We start from the raw sequence: 19,931 nt of genomic DNA on the forward strand, positions 1-19,931 counted from the left end.
AAATTAGGGTAGTGTTTGTAAATGTGTTTGTTTCCTAATCACACAATGCACGCACAGTGTGTGTGTGTGTGTGTGTGTGTGTGTGTGTAGTAACAGCAGTGTGTGAGATTGTTGCCAGACCAGATTCGTACCCAAACAATCGTGCATCGTGGAAGGCCAAAACAAACAGTGTGACGTCTGATGAATTATTCTCCGAGCTCTACTCTAATCTTCATCATGAGATGTGTGCTTTCTATTCATAAAAAAAGCTTGATTGCATTATTCCAAAACATGATAAAATCATTTTTAATTCCACTATAACTGACTCTGAAGGAAAGTGAATAGTGGCGTTATTCATCTGGCCTTCAGAAGTTCTTTGCAAAGGTAATGTTGGCGGTGGGTTTTTGCAAATTCAAAGGCAATCTCTCCACTTTTTTTTTTTCCTCTGTGAGAATGCACAATCTTTCATAATATGTTGGTGTGTAACTGCAAATGACTTTGTTGTAAATGGAGAAACTTTCACTTTCCGTCTCATTGAAATCCCATCAAAGCCGACTTAAATGCCTTCCCTGGCAGGACAAACACGGGCGGGCTTGTCAACACTAAAAGCATTTTCACACCGCAAGGACCAAATAAGCGCTACTGTTGCCCTCTCCGCCAAGGTCACAGCTGCTAAAAACAGCACAGTATGAAATGATGTAAAGTGGCTATACAGTACGGTATATCCACAGGGTCGGTGCAGTCTATCGCTCATTCGCTCATATCGCTCTTTCATTCATTCACTTGTATTTACTTCTCGTGTCGATTCTGGGAAGTAAAATAACACGAGAGGCAAGTAGGCATATTTATTCCTGCTCCCAGCTTGTCACAGCACACAGAATACACTTCTGGCCTTCAAAATAAGAGCACCACATCCTGTCTTAATTGTGCAGACAAAATAAGGATGTCATTTAACAGAACAATTAGGATTGCATCGGTGACTACATCGTCCTTAAACACAAGCCCTGGTATTACAATTTGTTGGTTTTGTAGAAATGTTTGCAGAGGCTGACATCCCATTAGGAAAGTTAGCCAGGCTAAAGCCACTTCTAATAAATGTGATTTCTAATAAAGGAGAAGTAGGTAGAAGTATAAGAAGTAGGAACTGGACTGAAGAATGATCAACAGCAAAAAGCAAGTTATACAGGGAGTACACAAGTCTGCCAGCTGGCAAACATGCATGATATTGTATTAGCGGTGATGATGTTGATAGATGCTGTACCTGGAGAAATAGCAAGGAAGTAATTTGTCTGTTTCTAGACAAAACAAATACACGCATTGTTACAGTTTTCTCTGACCATGAATCTGCGGTGCTACCAGCTAAGCTAGCCAGCTGATGAGCAGTCATGATTGTGGTGATGATCATGATTGATATCGAAAATGACGCCATTGGTTTGTTTTTTTTCTCGACAAAATGACCATCGAGTAGTTGAATCTCTGATGTTACGATTCGCCTTGACCAGGTTTTGAACCTCGGTCCCCGTGCACCATGAAGTAGAGTTAGCAAGCTGGAGTTGGAGTTATGGCTCCTGTCACAGCCCCACTATTAGCAGTGGGGTTGTTTCTTTAACCAGGCAGATTTGCCTCTCAGGGGCAGGGAGGTTTTGAACCTCGGTCCCCTTGCACCATGAATCTGCGGAGCTACCAGCTGAGCTATCCAGCTGGCAAACACACCTGATGGTGATGATGATAGCTGGAAAAAATAGCAAGGAAATACCTTTTGCTAGAAAGAAAAGGAGTAGACCCCTGTCAGGCCAACGCTAGCAACCACCTTTTTGTGAATTGAAGTACAAAAAAGTACCAAGTGCCATCAAATCAAAACACACCAAGAAGAATGAAGAACTCACCCCTCAAGATGATCTGCCTAGCGTTAGGGCAAGGTTGAGAAAAGAACAGAAGTACCTCTCAGAGATGTCCAGCTGGATAAAGTCAATAAGAAGTAGAAACTGGACTCAATTGAAAAATGGACTTAGGCAGCTGGTGAAGACATTTTTTATATCGTGCGCATCCCCTGCAGGCACCCATAGCTCAGACGTTAACAGCAACAACATGTTGAAATGAGGATCATGTCAGGGAATAAATCATCCCCAAATGTCCTGTAAGTAGCGCTTCTCCTCCCTCAGCGTGGCCAGGCGCTTCATGGCCTCCAGTTGGTCCACCTGGACCTCAGACTTCATCATCTCCAGCAGGGTGTCATTCACGTCTTTGGCCATGTTCTTTGCATCCCTGGCAATACAAGGGTCTAAAATGGTCATGGTCATGGTGATCATATGCGGAAAAGAACATGGCAAAGCAACAGGTGATGATGTTAGAACAGGGGTGGGCAAACTACGGCCCGGGGGCCACATCCGGCCCGCCAAGTGTTTGAATACGGCCCGCCCGTTCTTTCCAAAGTATTTCATTTAAAGTCAACATACAAGTTGGCATCATGGCTTGAGCCGACATTTTCATGGTTTGGCGGTTTTATCAATTTCGTTATTTGATGCGGTCTGTTGTTTACAAAGTGCTCCTGAAAAAAGGGACACAAGCACATAATAATAATAATAATTTTAAATAACACTGGGGAACACTCAAAATGTTGCATTTAAAGTAAGACTTGTTTTTAGTCAATTTAAGTGTGCTGAGTTCAAATCTGAAGTTAGTTTTTTTCTGCAAGCTACAGATTTTATGCAATCTTTAATTTTTATTAAAAATAGAAAAAAATCGAGCATTATTATAGGATATTGCAATGTCAGCCACAAATCAGTATATTTAACAAGGCAAAAGAAACAGAACATTAAAATGTGATTTTAGATTAAAGTACACCATTGTTAGAAGTGCCATATGTTTTTCTGGAAGCGTTTCTCAGAAAGTCTTTATCGCAACGTGAAATAAGCATAATTTACAACGTTCTTCAGATAAGAGTCAATCACAGCTAATAACGCTTATCACTTTCTGTCAGTACAGTATTTTAGTCAGGCAGGAATTTGCGTTTGTAACTTTTGCGTTTGTACACTTCATCTGGGCAATCTCGTTTAATACTCCAGCAGTAGTCGGCCATCATACTTTTGTCCCAGCGACCTTGTTAGCGTTCTTCCATGATCTTTAGGTCTTGGTGGAACCGCTCTCCTTGTTCGTCACTCACAGCCCCCAGGTTTTCAGGGAACTGGTCAAGGTGGCTGTTCAAGAAATAAGCTTGATGCTCATGTTGCACCTGAGAGCACGAAAAGCGAGGAGCATTCTGTTCACAAGTTCATTGTAGTTCTCTGCCTTGTTGTTTCCAAGGAAGTTCTAAACGACTGCCACAAAGGATAACCATGCTGCCCTCTCCAAGGCGGTCATCTTGGCAACAAACTGATCATCACGAATGAGGGTTCGAATCTGTGGGCCATCAAACACACCTGCTTTGATCTTCTCGAACGACAACATTCACCTTCGGTATCCAGTGCCTTGACAAATTGTTTCATCAAACTTAGTTTGATGTGCAGAGGAGGAAAGATGATCCTATCTCTGTCAACAATTGGGTCATGTGTGATATTTGGCATGCCTGCTTCAAGGGTTTCACGAACAGGCCAGTCCTTCTGGACCCAGTGTCTGTCTCGTGCTCGACTGTCCCACATGCAGAGGAAACATGAAAACTTGGTGAAACCTTTCTGTTGACCAAGAAGGAAGTTTACCATTTTCAAGTCTACACAAATGATCGAGTTGTGCTCACGATATTTTAAGAATTCCATGACCATTCTGATGTCATCATAGTCTTCCCGCAGATGAACTGAATGACCTACAGGCACTGCCCCGTAAACATTGCCATTATGCAAAAGAACACATTTGAGACTGCGTTTAGAACTGTCTATAAAGAGCCGCCATTCAGTTGGATCATAGTGAGGAACACCCAGTTCTTTGAGAAGACCTGGGATATCATGGCAGTAAACAAACTGTCTGTCTTCAGAAAAGAAGGTCACAAAAAGCTGGTCGCGCTTTCTGTAATATGACACTTTAACAGTGTGATCAACAAGATTTTTGCCTTGTAATCTTGATGCCAAAAGCTCAGCTGCTTTCTTTGAAAGACCTAAATCCCGAACTAAGTCATTCAGTTCAGTTTGGGGAAGAGGCTTGGGGACTGGGGGAGATTCAGTCTCTGAAGAACATTCCTCGGATCAGTTTCTGGCAATTCATTGTCACAACTGTCTTCCTCGTTCGTATCATGTCCAATGTCTTTATCGTTTAATGAAGGCAAACCTTTGAAAACTGGAACAGGAATGGAATCTATGTATATAATCTCAAAACGCATAGATTTGGGTTACGTAAGTTCATATATTTAGACTATTTCATCTATCTCAAATTGCATGAAAACTAGAGCTTATGGAGAAAAACTAATTTCAGATTTGAAATCAGCACCTAAAAATCATTCAGAATCAGTTAAAAAATCCAATGCAACAGAAAGTTGAAAAAATATTGTTCCCCAGTGTAATTAATTTTTCTTCTTATTATAAATTTATAACGCACTTTACATCAAATAAATTATCTTAAAGTGCACACATAGCAGATTACATAACACTTTTACAGATACAATAATTTCGTTATTTGATGCGGTCTGTTATTTACAAAGTGCTCCTGATAAAAGGGACACAGGCACATAATAATAATAATAATAACAAATAATAATAATATAACACAATAATAAATTTATTCTTCTTATTATAAATTTATAACACACTTTACATCAAATAAATGATCTCAAAGTGCCCATAAAGCAGATTGCATGACACTTTTACAGATACAATCATTCCAGCTGGACTGTTACGTGTAAAATATCGAGTCTGGCCCCCCCCGTCAATTTTGTTAAATCAATGCGGCCCGCCAGTCAAAAAGTTTGCCCACCCCTGTGTTAGAACCACAAACTGGAAGGGCATTTCAGTCAGTCGAAAACCGGAAGAAGGTCATTCAAAAATGTAACAATGGCAAAATGTAAGGAAACATCTGTCCTCGTTTTCAATTTCATACTTGAAAATGTAGTTTTGCACACTTCATATTGGCTTCGAAGACGAATGCCCCAGGCAAATAGTCAAAATAGCCCCAAATGTGACCCAATAGCTCAGTGAATATCTAAGAAATTGTTACTTTTATTCCACAGTAAATAATCATATTATATTATATCATGGGGACGGCTTGAGCCTATTAATTGACTTGGCATTATTTCCGATGGGGACCAGACTTTGGAGTTCCACTATTTTATTTGCACTGTTAGCATGTAAATTAAGTCCTCACCGTTACAAAATTCAATACTCTATACTTGAATGACAAGCCAAATAAATCTTCACTCGTGACAGCCCGTATTTTGCAACGGCAGCATTCTGGTAGAGATTCATCATTCTGTTGATGTGATTTTGGTATTTAATTAATTTCATCCTGATGTTTCTCTGATCATTTAGGAGAAGGAGGTAGCCTGGCAGCGATAAAACCGAGTCCTTCCAGATAAATCATGGGATTCGAACTATAAAACTGTCGACGTGGCTCATTGTTATGCGTCATTCATTGTCTTCATGAAATTGTACTGACAGATAGAAATATATGGGAAGTGTGTGAAAGTGGTATGTATGCATAGAATCACACTTTCGACGCTTTTTGTTGTGGTCGAATGCACATTTTTTTTTGTATTTGCTTTCTATTCATGAGATGAATCAGGCATGTCATTTATCATGCATGTGTATGACCTCTTAAGGTGTGATATGAGATGCACAAATATATTACTGCTGGGGTTATGTGGTTTTTAAGATCATGGGGGTCCGAGCTTTTTCGTGAAAAATGAAAGGATGCCGCTTTGCCACTATTTTGTAAGGATATGATAGGAAGATATATACAGTAGGTGAAAAAGCATTTTAGTATCGTCTCATATTATTACTTTATTCCAATATTATACCTTTTGTCTACCTAGTTTTCCAAAAATTGCAACTTGATTTTCTTTTGTTTCTTATATTGACTTTAAAAAAAACAATGTTTTGTTTATATATATATATGTATCTCATAATATTAGAAGTTCTCGTAAAACTGTAACTTTTTCCTACAAGCATTTTGACTTTATTCTAGTCATTTTTTCCCCAACTATTTCATCTTTCATCATGTACATTTTCTTGTCATGATTGCCTTTAGTTCCATAATATTTTGACTTGATCCTTGTAACATAACTATTATCTTATTTTGATGTTTTTTTTCATACTTTAATAATTTCTTTATTTAAACTCTGATTCTCATTTTTCGCCATTTTGCCTTTTTCCTTGACATTTTGAGCTTTCTTTTGTAAATGTTAATCTCAATTCTGACTTCATTCCCATTGTTTTTAATTTATTCTTGTGATAGTATAACCTTTTCCATAATCTAATTTTCCAGAAAATTACAACTTTATCCATTGTTTTGTTTCTAATAATATTTGGATTTTTTTTCTTTTATTATTACAACTTCATGCCACCAAATTGATTTTATTTTACCTCATATTACAATTATTTTCTCACAAAATTACATTTTCTTGTTAAATTATATTTTTAGAATTTGCTGCAAGACCTCACTTTGGACACCCGTGGTTTATAGAGTGCACATGCATCACGTCCGTAATCCGCCTTACCCACAAACGTAGAAGCAACCGTGGCGTTTGAGCAGAATGTCGACGATGTCATGGCTGTGGAGCAGCAGGTTGTGCTGGACGTATCTGGGCGGTCCTCCCGAGATGAAGGTCTTTTCCTCCTTCAGCTCATCTCTGGAGAAACACACCTTGAGGTGGTTCAAGGTACCGCCGGACACAAAGCCCTCCAGCTCTTCTCTGTAGAAGAAAGACGAGAAACAACGTTGAGAGAATAAAAAGGTAGCGATTCAAACGGATGGCCTTGTGACAGCCCCTTAAGATATTCAGCAGCAGAATAGCAAAAAACTGTCAAGCTCAATAGAAGAGCAACACTAATGTGCAAAAGGTCCAAGGAAAGCTGTGCCAGGCAGCCAATTTATTTTGCTTAACACGAAAAAACAGAAAGGTCGAGTCGGTGTTCTAAACACATTTCTCTAATCAATCCTGCTGCTGGGTGTAACCTTGCTTCCTAGGAGAAGTGTGCTTGCCAACTTCCTAACTCCTCTGCTTCTGTATCTGCGGGGCCCGGGGTCCTTTTGGCAGGGGGAGGAACATCTAACACCGAGGTGTCCAAAGTGCAGCCTGTGGCACGTTCTAAAAATATCATGGAAAAAGAAAGCTAAAGAAAACAAGCAAAAATAGAGAATTCTGCAGGATTTTAACATGAATAAAGTCGAAAGAGAAAAAAAACTTTTTAGGAGAATATAAAATAACATTTTTGCTTTTTTTTAAACAAAAGAAAATTGGGTTTTGGAAAGATTTTCAAGTAAAAATATGGGAATAAAGTTGGACTTAGAAGAAGAAAGTTCAAATAGTTGGTTCAAACTAAACTTCATTTTATGAGAATAAAGCCAAAATAGGAAAAAGGGCATATTGTAATGGGGAAAAAGGGCACAATTTTACAAGAATAAACAACAATAAAAAAGAATAAACGTCTAGTGTTATGAATAAATGTCAATTTAGTAGAATATCGTTGAAATATTGAAAAATAAATGTAAAAAAATACCGTTGTAATATTCATTCATTCATTTTCTACCGCTTTTCCTCACAAGGGTCGCGGGGGTGCTGGAGCCTATCCCAGCTGTCTTCGGGCGAGAGGCGGGGTACACCCTGGACTGGTCGCCAGCCAATCACAGGGCACATATAGACAAACAACCATTCACACTCACATTCCCGTTGTAATATGAGGAACAAAAACAAACATTCATGGGCAATTAGTTCTACTATTACTGGAGTCTAAAAAGCCTTAAATTAATGAGAATTAAAAAAATAACATATTTTACTATCAAAATATTAACAGTATTAACAGTCATATTCTAACAAGGAAAATTTATTTAATGAGAATAATATAGTATGAGGGAAAATAATGGTAAAAAATGTATAGAACAATGTATAAAAATTAAAGAAACATTTTTTCAGGTTGTAATGTGAGAAAACAGAACAAAATAAGGTTGTAATTTATAGACAATTAGCTTAGGGAGGAAGTGAAAATTCTATAGAATTACAAGAAAAAAAGTTGAAATATTTGGACAATTTAAAAAAAAATTAGTAAAATAAAAGCACAAAGCAAAGTTGATAATAATAATAATAGGCTTTTTCCACCCCACCTACAGTATATCCCAAAGCTGAGATGCAGTGTTTTTTTCTTGAAATACTGTATATACAGTATATGTTCTTCGCATATCTATCTATTGCTTCTAAAATGATTGTGGAGAAATGTCACGTAAATGCATTAACTCCAATTTAGTGGTGAGAGGTTGCCATGGTGTTGTCATGCTGAATTCCCTCCTGACGGAGGTGAGCAAAGCAGGTCATCCCGCCATGTGTCCATGGAGAGGAGGTGGAAGGATTGAAGCGCCTCAAAGTGGACGTTAAATACCGCTTTTACCATCACAGGAGCATGACAACTTTTTCAAGGCATATCTTTTGCTGTTTGCTCTGACCTGAGGTCGTTCTTTTTGGGATGCCGGGGGGGGGGCTTGTCACCTCTAAATGGCATCGCTATTGTGGGCTGTTGTGTCATTTAAGCCAACCGCTGACCAACAGTCAAGAGTTGGGACATGCTTAATAACTTCCATGAAGGAACATCACATGATTATGTTCACACAAGTAAAGAAAGGAGTAGGAAGAAGCACAGCTTATTTAATCATATCCCTTGATCCTTGTCTATTACTGATCATTCATTCCCACAATTTCTGTAAAGGTGTTGGAAGAATACTCATACTAATACTAGAATTTCAGGATATAGTATATATATATAAGTATTGTTAATATGCAAGTAATGCTAATGTGCTAGCTATTAGTATGGTCACACCTAGAATAATGGTGCTTAGTCTTTATGTAAGTGTAATGAAATGGATTCATACTAACATGGTAAGGTTAGCATATTAACAATGCTAACATGCTAATTGTTAGCATGCTAACACCTAACATTAAAACAATTTAAGTTCATATCTTTGAAAATGGCAATACATCTAACATAACTAAAATGAAAACATTATGTAGGTTTATACCTACATATGTAGGTTTATACCTACATAAAGTAAAAATCTATGAAAATGGCTTAAACGCTAATGTTAGCTTGCTAACAACTAACATGAAAATACGCTATGTAAGTTCATACATTTGAAAATAGCAAAAAATCTAACAAGGTAAAACCCAGCCTGATAGCACATAGTCTTCATGTAAGATTATACCTATAAAAATTTTTCAAGTATATTTTTATGTGTATCTTATATAACTCATTTCGTATGTGTAACCTCATCCAAAATATTTTTTTATGATAAGACATAATAGAAAACAGATAGGACCTTCCCTCCAGGTTTCTCCCAAACAACAAATCCTATTTGAAAAAAATACCCTACAGAAATAAACACAGGCAAGTCATGCACTGGTAAGTGGGTTGTTCTGATTCTGCCAACCTATTTAAATTGAGTAGTACTCCTCACGGGCGGCTCATGCAACACAGACTAATGGCTTTGGTCAACACTGTTGGGGGTGTTCTTTAGAGGGGCCCCCACACAGCGAGCAAACACTACCTTGGCTGTCTGCTGATATTTAACTAGCAGACGGAAAGGGAAGGGGGGGGGGGGGGACAAAGGCCAGCAAATCACACCGCCTGTCATCCTATTCTTGTGTGATTAAGGACGCTAATCCATGCACACTATTAATCCTGTAGAACAACTTGATCAGTGCGCCAGTGCTGAGCAAACGTTGATACTAGGAGGATGTCCAATTAGTATGCAGACAAGAGCGTCAAACCAACAGAAATGGGACAGAAAAATGACACAAAAAATACAAATGCGGATAAATGCGTTTGCCGTTTCTCATCTTTACTCAATACAATACCATACTGACCCAAATATAATAAGAGTCAGAGAAAGAGTTTGTCTTTGACGTAATTGGTAATAACTGGACCCCCCCCCCCCCCAAAAAAAAACAACGAAGTAGCTATTGGTGCCTAATTTGGGTGTTAAATGAAGGCAGACTTGGCCACCTGCAACAGGTCCTAGATCAGGGGTCTCAAACACGTGGCCCGCGGGCCAAATGTGGTCCACAGGACACAAGTTTGAGGCCCCCGCCTTGATATGAAAGTTTAAACTTGCCAAACTTGCGGCCCGCGCAAGTTTGATATGGATGCTGTACTATCGTATCATGTACCCAGAAAAAAATTATTACGTTTGATTAATGTTCATGTTAAAGGTTAAATAACTGTTAATAGTTATCCTCCCTATCCGTGTGGAAGTGGTAAGTTTTTGGCTATTTAAGTTTAAAGGAAATAACTTGAAGGCTACCGTTTAGGTCGCTAGCTCTCTAGTTTGCGAGTTGGCATGCGTCTCAAGACCCTGCAGTTGCGCAATATGTTGTAAATAAAAAAAGTATAAATAGCATCCAGTGGCCCCCAGGTAAATTGAGTTTGAGACCCTTGTCCGAGATGGTAATACTGTGTGATTAACGTCTTAAATAACTAATGCAGCATCCTGACACATTTCCGACCTTCACACGGCAAAAGCGGCACTCAGTTCGTTTTCTCCATCGCTAACCACGCCGACAATCAACACAGCAAAGGATTACTGTAGCATGTAACTCATAAACGATAGCCGGTGTTGATAATCAGGTTAAAAAGTGATTAACAACATATGATGAAATAAATATGATTTGACTGATATTGGAAAAAATGACTCAAGGTAAAAGTAATTTTATCTGAAAAACATTTTTCCAAACATGGTTCATCTTTTTCGGTGTTAGGAATCATCTTTAGATTCGTAATATATAAAAAAAAAATGTAAACTGGTCCTAAGCTTACCTGAACAGGTAGTCTCGGTCTCGGTAACGGCAGCCAAAAAACAACCAGGTCTCCCCAAACTCTGCGTCTGGGTTCTGCTCCCGCTCCTTTTGTCTGAAAGTCACATAAGAAATGTTATCAGTCAATCTTCACTCGCAAAAGATGCAGGAGAGGTGACACCCTTAAGGCAATGACAGCCTGCTGCAATGCAAGGATGTTATGTGTATGACTACAGCTTCCATTGCCATAAACAGGAAAAGCATACTGTGTGTCCAACAGTGCATAAAAAGTGGAGATTTTCAAGTTTTCTGGGAATGAATTCTTAGCAGGACGAGCACAAAGCTCCTCTGCTGGTATCATCCCCAACACCCGGTGGAGAGGTGACAGCTCTGTCCAAAGTCGACCCCCACAAACCTTTCATAACGACATCAGTCAGCAAAGACTCAAAACCAGTAGGGATGGAGGGAGACAGTTGACCAGCAAGAGTGTGACCACCAATGGCGACAGAAAGAACACAAAGTCTGACTCGGGCCTCCAAAAATTCCACCCTGTGTTACTAAGCAACAACACTCTAGTACACTCTGGGAGGTGATGCACAAGAATAACACCAAAACAAAGCATATTTCTCTCGGGCAATGGAAGTCTTATAAGAAATAAACATTATTCAGAAATAAATAAAAAAAAGTACCAACCTGCGACCCTAGTGACAATAAGCAGCATCTAACATGGATAGATGGAAATGTACCATATTTTGTGGAATATAAGTAGCAATTTTTTATATCAAACTAGAGAAGCACTTTGGCGCAGACCTCCGCCTAGCGCCATGGTTACCTCATATTGTAATACACTATAAATATTAGTCCTACATTTATTTTATCTACATATTTTGATTCCAAGACCATGAAAACATACCATGGAGGGGTTTGAATGATGTAAAGAATGCTAACAATAACATGCTAATGTTAGCATGCTAATACTTAGCATGATAGCAGTAAGTGTCTCCATAAGTTCATAGTTAAGAAAATTGAAAAAAATGCCAGTATGTTAATGTTAGCATGCTAGCAATGCTAACATTAGCAAGCTAAAACATAGCATAATAGTGCTCATATGTCTACGTTCATATGTCTACCCATGAAACGGCTAAAAATGCTACAATGCTAATGTGATCATGCTAACACCTAGCATAATAATGGTGTTTATATATGTGTCTACTCATGAAAGTAGCAAAAAAATGTTTTTATAAATTTTCAAGATGTCAAAATGTAGTGCAGAAAGGCCCAGTTTCCTCTGTTACAATGAATTCCCTACAATGAACCTCAGCTCCCCATTGTCAGCAGCACTCATGCAGCCCCAGACCATGATACAATTATCTTGGTCGTGTAGTAGTTGAGCGCTAGGTTTTGGTCGGTTTATTTCTTCCTTCATTAACAAGCTAAATAAAAATGAGCTGCCTTTCCCGTCGTTCCCCATTATGCCGGTCACAATAAGACATCAATAGCAAAAGGGAGAATAATATAAACTGAGCTCTTTATACGGTCTCTCCTGGGAATTGCCCGGGTATCCTTGGGCGTCCTTTACAATTCACCAAGACGTGCGCGCTACAAGCCGAAACACGAAATTAAAGCGGCAGCTGACTCTTAATGCCGGCTGCTGTATGGTGCATATCAATTAGGGTGTTAATGCCCTCGTTTAGCGTCGGCCGTGAGTCGCTGATAAACCAATTAAGTTGAATGGGAATCTGAATGGAGCAACAGTTTGGTGTCAAGCTTTGTGTTTTACAAAGAATACGAGGCTATAGGTCTACAGGTCAAAGGTGCCGTGCTGTACGTTGTGTTTAAAGGTCAAATAATTCATTTTTATGTGCTTTTAGGAACACTAAGCACATTTAGGGAGGCTTTCGGATCCCCCCCTCGGGAGACAACTGAGCGAAACGGGGGAGTTGTCAATCAAGTAATGCTTGCCTGACTTAAAAAGGCACAAAAAAAGGTAATGCTTGTCTGAATCAAGAAGAGGAAGAATATTTCTGCCAGGCACGTTCATTGTCAGCATAGTCAGAAAGCTCTTTGCTTACAGCACAATACTAATTATATATGCAAAAAGTTGTCAAAATAATATAATAATAAAAATAATAATAGACGTGGGCCAGAAGAGAGAGGTCTTTGGGTCCGGATCCAAACCCAAAGTCACTGAATGAGGGTGTCTCCGGTAAAAATGTGCTGACGTTACCATTTTTATATCATATTTCTCATGATGAAATGATGAGAGAAGTCTTAACTTTTAGCGTCCATCAATTGCGTCTGGCTGCAGTTCCCGTCCCTCCCATTTGCATCCTGGTCAAGACTGTTCTGATCCGTAAACAGCCTCAAGTTATTTCATTTAAGCACGCTCGTCTCGCTCCCATCTCGCCGGCTCTGCCCTGAAGGGATCAATACCAATATGGAGAAAAAAAAAAAAAAAAAAAAACTTGGATCCCATTCTGAGCAGACCACACCGGCGCCTTTCCCTGAATACAGATCATTTCATCGCATCTGCACACTCTTAACAGCGTGCAGCGAGAACACTCCATTTGGTCGGAATCACAATTGTGCCATTTGGCGAGGCAGGGGAGGGGCCCCCACAAGCCGACTTTGTAAACACGGCAATTATCTTCATACAGTTTTTCATTCAGACAGAGAAGAGGTCTGCCTGGCTGGAGCCCCATTTCCCGTAGCTGACGTCGATTTGCTCTGGTTTGACGAGCTGAGGCTGAACAGCATCCCTGCTGGTTGCAAACATGTTGGGTCACTTCATTAACTCGTTCAATACCAAAGACGTACAGATGAGTTTTTATAAGCCCGAATGCGTGGGAGGCAAAAATACACTTTTAGAGCCGTTTAAGCCATAAAAACAGCAGAAGTGTTGGAATTTGAATGGAAAAACGGAAGAACGTGAAGGAGCGTATAGCTGGTTAGATATTTGAGTTATGCTTGAAATGTATCTCGTCACAAACCGCTCTTTTTCTCTCCCTTTTTTTTAGTCAGGAACTGATATTTTACTGCTGATTACTAAAGAACTGAATATTTTGGTAGGTTCCATGTTTATATCGCCATAGAACACTTGAAAGATCAGTCAAAATGTCTGGGAATCGAATGAGTCAAAGGCATGAATCAACAACCGTGTTCTGTGTGAAACGAACAGGCAATCTTTTGTCCGTCGTGCAAGACGATCCCCCGGGCATGACTGTTTCTATTTTACAAAGGAAAGAATATGATAATATATGTAATTGCCGTCAGTTCTCCGAGCAGAAAAACCCAAGCAAGAGGTCATATTCTGCATAAGTGCAGCGATCAATGCCAGACAACTGGGGTGGCTGGCGTGTTGGCATCACCGAGTGGGGCCTCTGACCTTTTCAGAAACGCTTCCTCCACCAGACAATCTGCATTAAAAGAATGTTTTTTTTTCCCGAAACAAGCATCGTTTAGTGCTAAAAAAAAAGGTGTTGAAAGGATCTCAGCAGGGTTGTGCCGCTAATGGGATGCTTCTCAGACCCCGAGGCGGATAAAACGCTAAATGCCCAATTCCATTTTATACGTCTAAGACAAAAAGAGGTGATGACACAACTCTCCACTATGGTATTTCACTTCAGTGCAATTTTGAGTTATAAAAACAGCCACAAGGTGGCAGAAGTGCATTTGATCAGAGCTTGACAATGATTGTAGGGAAGTTTTACCGCATGCACAAATATCGTTCACTTCCAAATCGCAAATTACGTTTTTTTTTTTACTATAGTTAATATAGTTTGACTCCGGTTTCCTCCCACATTCCAAAAACATGCTAGGTTAATTGGCGACTCCAAATTGTCCATAGGTATGAATGTGAGTGTGAATGGTTGTTTGTCTATATGTGCCCTGTGATTGGCTGGCGACCACTCCAGGGTGTACCCCGTGTCTCGCCCAAAGACAGCTGGGATAGGCTCCCCGCGACCCTTGTGAGGAAAAAAGCGGTACAAAATGAATGAATGAATAATATAGTTTGGCGGCACGGCGGTCGAGTGGTTAGCGCGTAGACCTCACAGCTAGGACACCAGGGTTCAATTCCACCCTCGGCCATCTCTGTGTGGAGTTTGCATGTTCTCCCCGTGGATGCGTGGGTTTTCTCCGGGTACTCCGGTTTCCTCCCACATTCCAAAAAACATGCTAGGTTAACTATCGACTCCAAATTGTCCATAAGTATAAATATGAGTGTGAATTGATTACTGATTGATTGATTTTCTTTATTCTTGATTTGTTTATTTATTTTTCATCTTATTTTGTGCAGAAAAATAAAAATTAAGATATTTATATATAACAGTGGAATGTTTTATCAGAGCTTTTATTGTAGAAAATCGGAACCAAAGCACTGAAAAAGTTTGTATATTTTTCTGTTTTTAATAAACGTGTTGTTTTTTTTATGGAAAACCTGATGCGGCCCAGCCTTGCCCAGACCCTAGGTCCAGTGGCCCCCAGGTAAATTGAGTTTGAGACCCCTGATTTAGGCCAAAAGTACTTAAAATGTGCATTTTCTTGATTGATAGAATAGATTAATATATTTAAAAAAATCATGGTAGTCTGTAGACTGCACCTATGCCGACATCGGTGAAATAATCGTGTCTTTTTTTCACTGCTATTGTTGTTCAACTATGTTTAAACATGACAGAAGTATTTTACTTAAAAGAGAAAGAATAGCATCCACTTCCTGTGAGTGTGAATGGTTGTTTGTCTATATGTGCCCTGTAATTGGCTGGCGACCAGTCCAGGGTATACCCCGCCTCTCGCCTGCAGTCAGCTGGGATAAGCTCGTGAGGAAAAAGCGGTAGAAAATGAATGAATGAATAATATAGTTTGTTGGGAAAAAAAATATTTCAGTGCATAAAAACCCACTTTTTGTCGAATTTTCCGCCGATGTAAAATACAATAAAAGTAAGAAAATGTCTTGAAATGTCAGTCCCAGTCAGTGCTGACGCCCCCCTTCCCCACCTTTCACACCAGGTCCGCTGTCCGGGGGATTTACGGACAATTGAAGCTGACTGGGTCGCAACCTCATCTGCACAAAGTCACCCACGACTTGGATGTGTCAGTCACGCTAAAAAGGCTCGCGCTGCTTCCTGACAAGGCCAGGCTCAGGTATCGGTGCGTTGCGAGAGAAGCTTTAACTCCTCGTGACAGGTCATCTTCTTGCCCAACCGTCGCTTCACGAGCTTCAAATATTAGACGGACGATGAGTGTCGCACGAAAACACTCCCGGTATCTATAATTAAGGTTGAAATGAAATAAACGTCAGGCTCGGCGAGCGATGATTTACTCCACGGTCACCACCTGGTTGCAATATTGATGTGACCAAAAAATTTTGGGGGGTAATTCAAGGTGTGGCCTTCATGACATGTACCAATCGTGATGAAGTTTATTGCCATGCCACGCCCACATCTTAAGGAAATAACTCTATTTCATGATAATGCAATATTTTCATTAATACGTCATCTTTCACTCTGTAAAGTTGCAATATTGATGTGTATTCTGTCAGACGTTTGCAGCATTTCTTGAAAAGAGGTTTTCCAACTGTATTAAAAAGCAGCATTTCTTTTGAATTCAGTCCCCATAGTCCCCATATTTTCATTACATCTTTCACTCCGTAAAGTTGCAATAATGGCGCCTGTGACGTGTATTTTCCTCGTCTGTCAGACGTTTGCAGCATTTCTTGAAACGAGGCTTTCCAACTGTATTAAAAAGCAGCATTTCTTTTGAATTCAGTCCCCATAGTCCCCATATTTTCATTACATCTTTCACTCCGTAAAGTTGTAATAATGGCGCCTGTGACGTGTATTTTCCTCGTCTGTCAGACGTTTGCAGCATTTCTTGAAAAGAGGTTTTCCAACTGTATTAAAAAGCAGCATTTCTTTTGAATTCAGTCCCCATAGTCCCCATATTTTCATTACATCTTTCACTCCGTAAAGTTGCAATAATGGCGCCTGTGACGTGTATTTTCCTCGCCTGTCAGACGTTTGCAGCATTTCTTGAAAAGAGGTTTTCCAACTGTATTAAAAAGCAGCATTTCTTTTGAATTCAGTCCCCATAGTCCCCATATTTTCATTACATCTTTCACTCCGTAAAGTTGCAATAATGGCGCCTGTGACGTGTATTTTCCTCGTCTGTCAGACGTTTGCAGCATTTCTTGAAAAGAGGTTTTCCAACTGTATTAAAAAGCAGCATTTCTTTTGAGATGACTCGTTTGCAGCATTTACTTTGCAGCTCGGTGAATGCCGACTGTCGGAATTTATTTATGTTTGAATCGATACGCTTCCATGTGCTCCTGAGAAGTCCTGGCTGCTCATTACGCACCATTGTAGAGGGCCTCATTATATATAATGACACGAGTAAAGCGTTTGAAACAATCTCCGGCAATGACGGTAGGACTTGTCGTTTAGATTTATCACGCCTACTGAGATGGAATGACGTCAGCGTTTTTTAATTGTCAAGGCGGATGAGACGGAAATGTGCGGCAAATGACGTGCCCTAAACATTTGCGGATATCTATTACCAGGAGGAAAAGGTCAGAGTAAGAAAACAGCGAATAAGGCATGAATATACATCATTTCACCTTTGCTGCAGAAATCCAACAAAGGGTGCGACGCCGGTGCCGGGTCCGACCATGATGAGCGGAACGGACGGGTCAGATGGAAGTCGAAAGGCGCAGTTGGGTCTCAAACTCACATGGATCTGAGGGAGAGAGGGTCACAATGTGCATTCTAAATAATGAAAGTAATTAGAACACTGCTGAGGAGCCACTATGGGCCTCCCAATCTATTAATTGATCTACTTAACGTTCTAAGACAGACTAATGAGAAAACTTATGAGCTCCAAGTAAAATCCATAGAGCGTGATAGAGAGGATTTAGTTGCTTTAATTCAAATTACATTTTGTTTTAATCGACCCCACAAAAGCTGCCCAGTTGTTGGAGTCCCACAAATGAAGAAGGGAGTAAGGTAATGAACAGCAAATATGGAAACAAGCTCATTCCGCGAGCGCAGGTCTTGCCAAGGCTTAAATAGTTGTCTTTTTTTCCTTTTTTTTAAGGCGAATATCCGCATCTACATGAAATATGAACAAGTGCAACATGATCTGATGCTGACCTCCCACCTGTGCAAAGACCTGAATATAAGACGATCCTCCAACCCTACTGTAAGTGACTCTTCTTTTCAACACAAAAACAGAGAAAAAGGAATAAAAAAAAAAATCATGTTTCAGCCCGTGGCTGTGGCAGCACAGTCTAAAAGTATAATAAAACAAAAAAAAAATGGAGAAGTCAGCATTAATTTTATACGAATAAAATATAAATATTAACAAAGAAACTTAATATTAGGAATAAAAAAATATATTTTCGTGTCAAACTTTTTTTTATGTCATAATATTATGAGAAGTTCTCGTTTTTCACTATGTGGCCCTCGGTAGAAAAAGTTTCTACTGTGGCAGCACAGTCTAAAAGTATAATAAAACAAAAAAAATGGAGAAGTGAGCATTATTTTTATATGAAAAAAATATAAATATTAACAGAAAAATGTAATATTAGGAATAAAAAAAATATATTTTAATATCAAACTTTTTTTTATGTCATAATATTATGAGAAGTTCTCGTTTTTCACTATGTGGCCCTCGGTAGAAAAAGTTTCTACTGTGGCAGCACAGTCTAAAAGTATAATAAAACTAAAAAAAATTGAGAAGTCAGCATTAATTTTATATGAAAAAAATATAAATATTAACAGAAAAATGTAATATTAGGAATAAAAAAAATATATTTTAGTATCAAACTTTTTTTTATGTCGTAATATTATGAGAAGTTCTTTCGTTTTTCACTATGTGGCCCTCGGTAGAAAAAGTTTCTACTATGGCAGCACAGTCTAAAAGTATAATAAAACTAAAAAAAAAATGAGAAGTCAGCATTTATTTTATATGAATAACAGAAAGAAACTTAATATTAGGAATAAAAAAAATATATTTTAGTATCAAACTTTTTTTTTTTATGTCGTAATATTATGAAAAGTTTCGTTTTTCACTATGTGGCCCTTGGTAGAAAAAGTTTCTACTGTGGCAGCACAGTCTAAAAGTATAATAAAACTAAAAAAATTGAGAAGTCAGCATTAATTTTATATGAATAACAGAAAGAAACTTAATATTAGGAATAAAAAAATATATTTTAGTATCAAACTTTTTTTTTTATGTCGTAATATTATGAAAAGTTTTGTTTTTCACTATGTGGCCCTCGGTAGAAAAAGTTTGAATCCTCCAAGACTATATCACTTCAGCCCTGCCTTTATCATATCTGTGCTCCTCACCTTTGGCGGCTCCGTGCCGCACGGGAAACCCTGGGCAGGGTCGACGAGGTCAGAAAGCCAACCGCTACACAAGCCTCGCTTCCCCACGGGCCGCCAAGAGCACGCCGGGAACTCTACGACGCTCAAGACAAAATTCAGCTTTCCCGGGCACTGGAGGCAGGAGCTGGCAGTTTGAGAAACACAGACAAAAAAAAAAAAAAAACAAGGTTTGGAAGCAAGCGGCGGTGTGTGTGACGGTGTGTGCACAGCATTACAGACAGACGGCGAGGAGAGGAGAGATATATACGTCGGAGAAACAGACGGGGAACAGAGTGGTACTGATAGGCATGATGGGAGACCATTCAGACAAAAACACCTTTCGCAAAAACCCATTTGGATCAAAGTAGCAGAGATGAAAAGGCTTTAAATGTGATGTAGATGACAAAACGGTGGAACGGCAAGGGGTGCAACATCATCTCCACGAGGTCTGCCACTGTCTTAGAGTAGACTTGCATAGAATGACATCCCTGTAGGAGACGCAGGACGATCTTCATACTAGCTGATTACTCTCGGCTGTAGTCCTGGCTAGGCTTCTTATTTAGCATCGCTATTTCATCCTAGCTGTGATTTTCAGTGACAACGATGCTGATGTTGATTTTAGAATCGTTTGGCATCGACAAAACAATGCTGTATTTGTTTTTTTTTTAGTT

At 39.3% G+C, this 19,931-nt stretch overlaps 1 protein-coding gene and 1 long non-coding RNA gene across 6 annotated transcripts in view; one reads left to right on the top strand and one right to left on the bottom strand.

Moving 5' to 3' along the window:
* LOC131108675 (uncharacterized) overlaps positions 1-19,931 on the top strand; it is a 44,785-nt gene that overhangs the window by 14,943 nt on the left and 9,911 nt on the right. Inside the window, exon 4 of one of the 2 annotated variants that reach the window (XR_009120506.1) lies at positions 15,905-17,847. The exons of the other annotated variant lie outside the window; for it this stretch is intronic. This is a non-coding gene — a long non-coding RNA (uncharacterized LOC131108675). Of the gene's footprint in view, positions 1-15,904; positions 17,848-19,931 lie in introns of those variants that run through there. 2 annotated transcript variants of the gene reach the window in all.
* mtrr (5-methyltetrahydrofolate-homocysteine methyltransferase reductase) overlaps positions 810-19,931 on the bottom strand; it is a 29,831-nt gene continuing 10,709 nt past the window's right edge. For all 4 annotated transcript variants that reach the window (XM_058059877.1, XM_058059876.1, XM_058059879.1 and 1 more), the window contains exons 10-14: positions 19,243-19,405; positions 17,511-17,629; positions 10,920-11,012; positions 6,617-6,811; positions 810-2,244 (exon numbers count right to left, since the gene is read on the bottom strand). In XM_058059877.1, coding sequence (XP_057915860.1) covers positions 2,100-2,244; positions 6,617-6,811; positions 10,920-11,012; positions 17,511-17,629; positions 19,243-19,405 — 715 coding nt within the window. In that variant the 3' untranslated portion in view covers positions 810-2,099. The remainder of the gene's footprint in view (positions 2,245-6,616; positions 6,812-10,919; positions 11,013-17,510; positions 17,630-19,242; positions 19,406-19,931) is intronic.

Source organism: Doryrhamphus excisus, chromosome 21 (genome assembly GCF_030265055.1).
Source record: "Doryrhamphus excisus isolate RoL2022-K1 chromosome 21, RoL_Dexc_1.0, whole genome shotgun sequence".
Lineage (NCBI taxonomy): Eukaryota > Metazoa > Chordata > Actinopteri > Syngnathiformes > Syngnathidae > Doryrhamphus > Doryrhamphus excisus.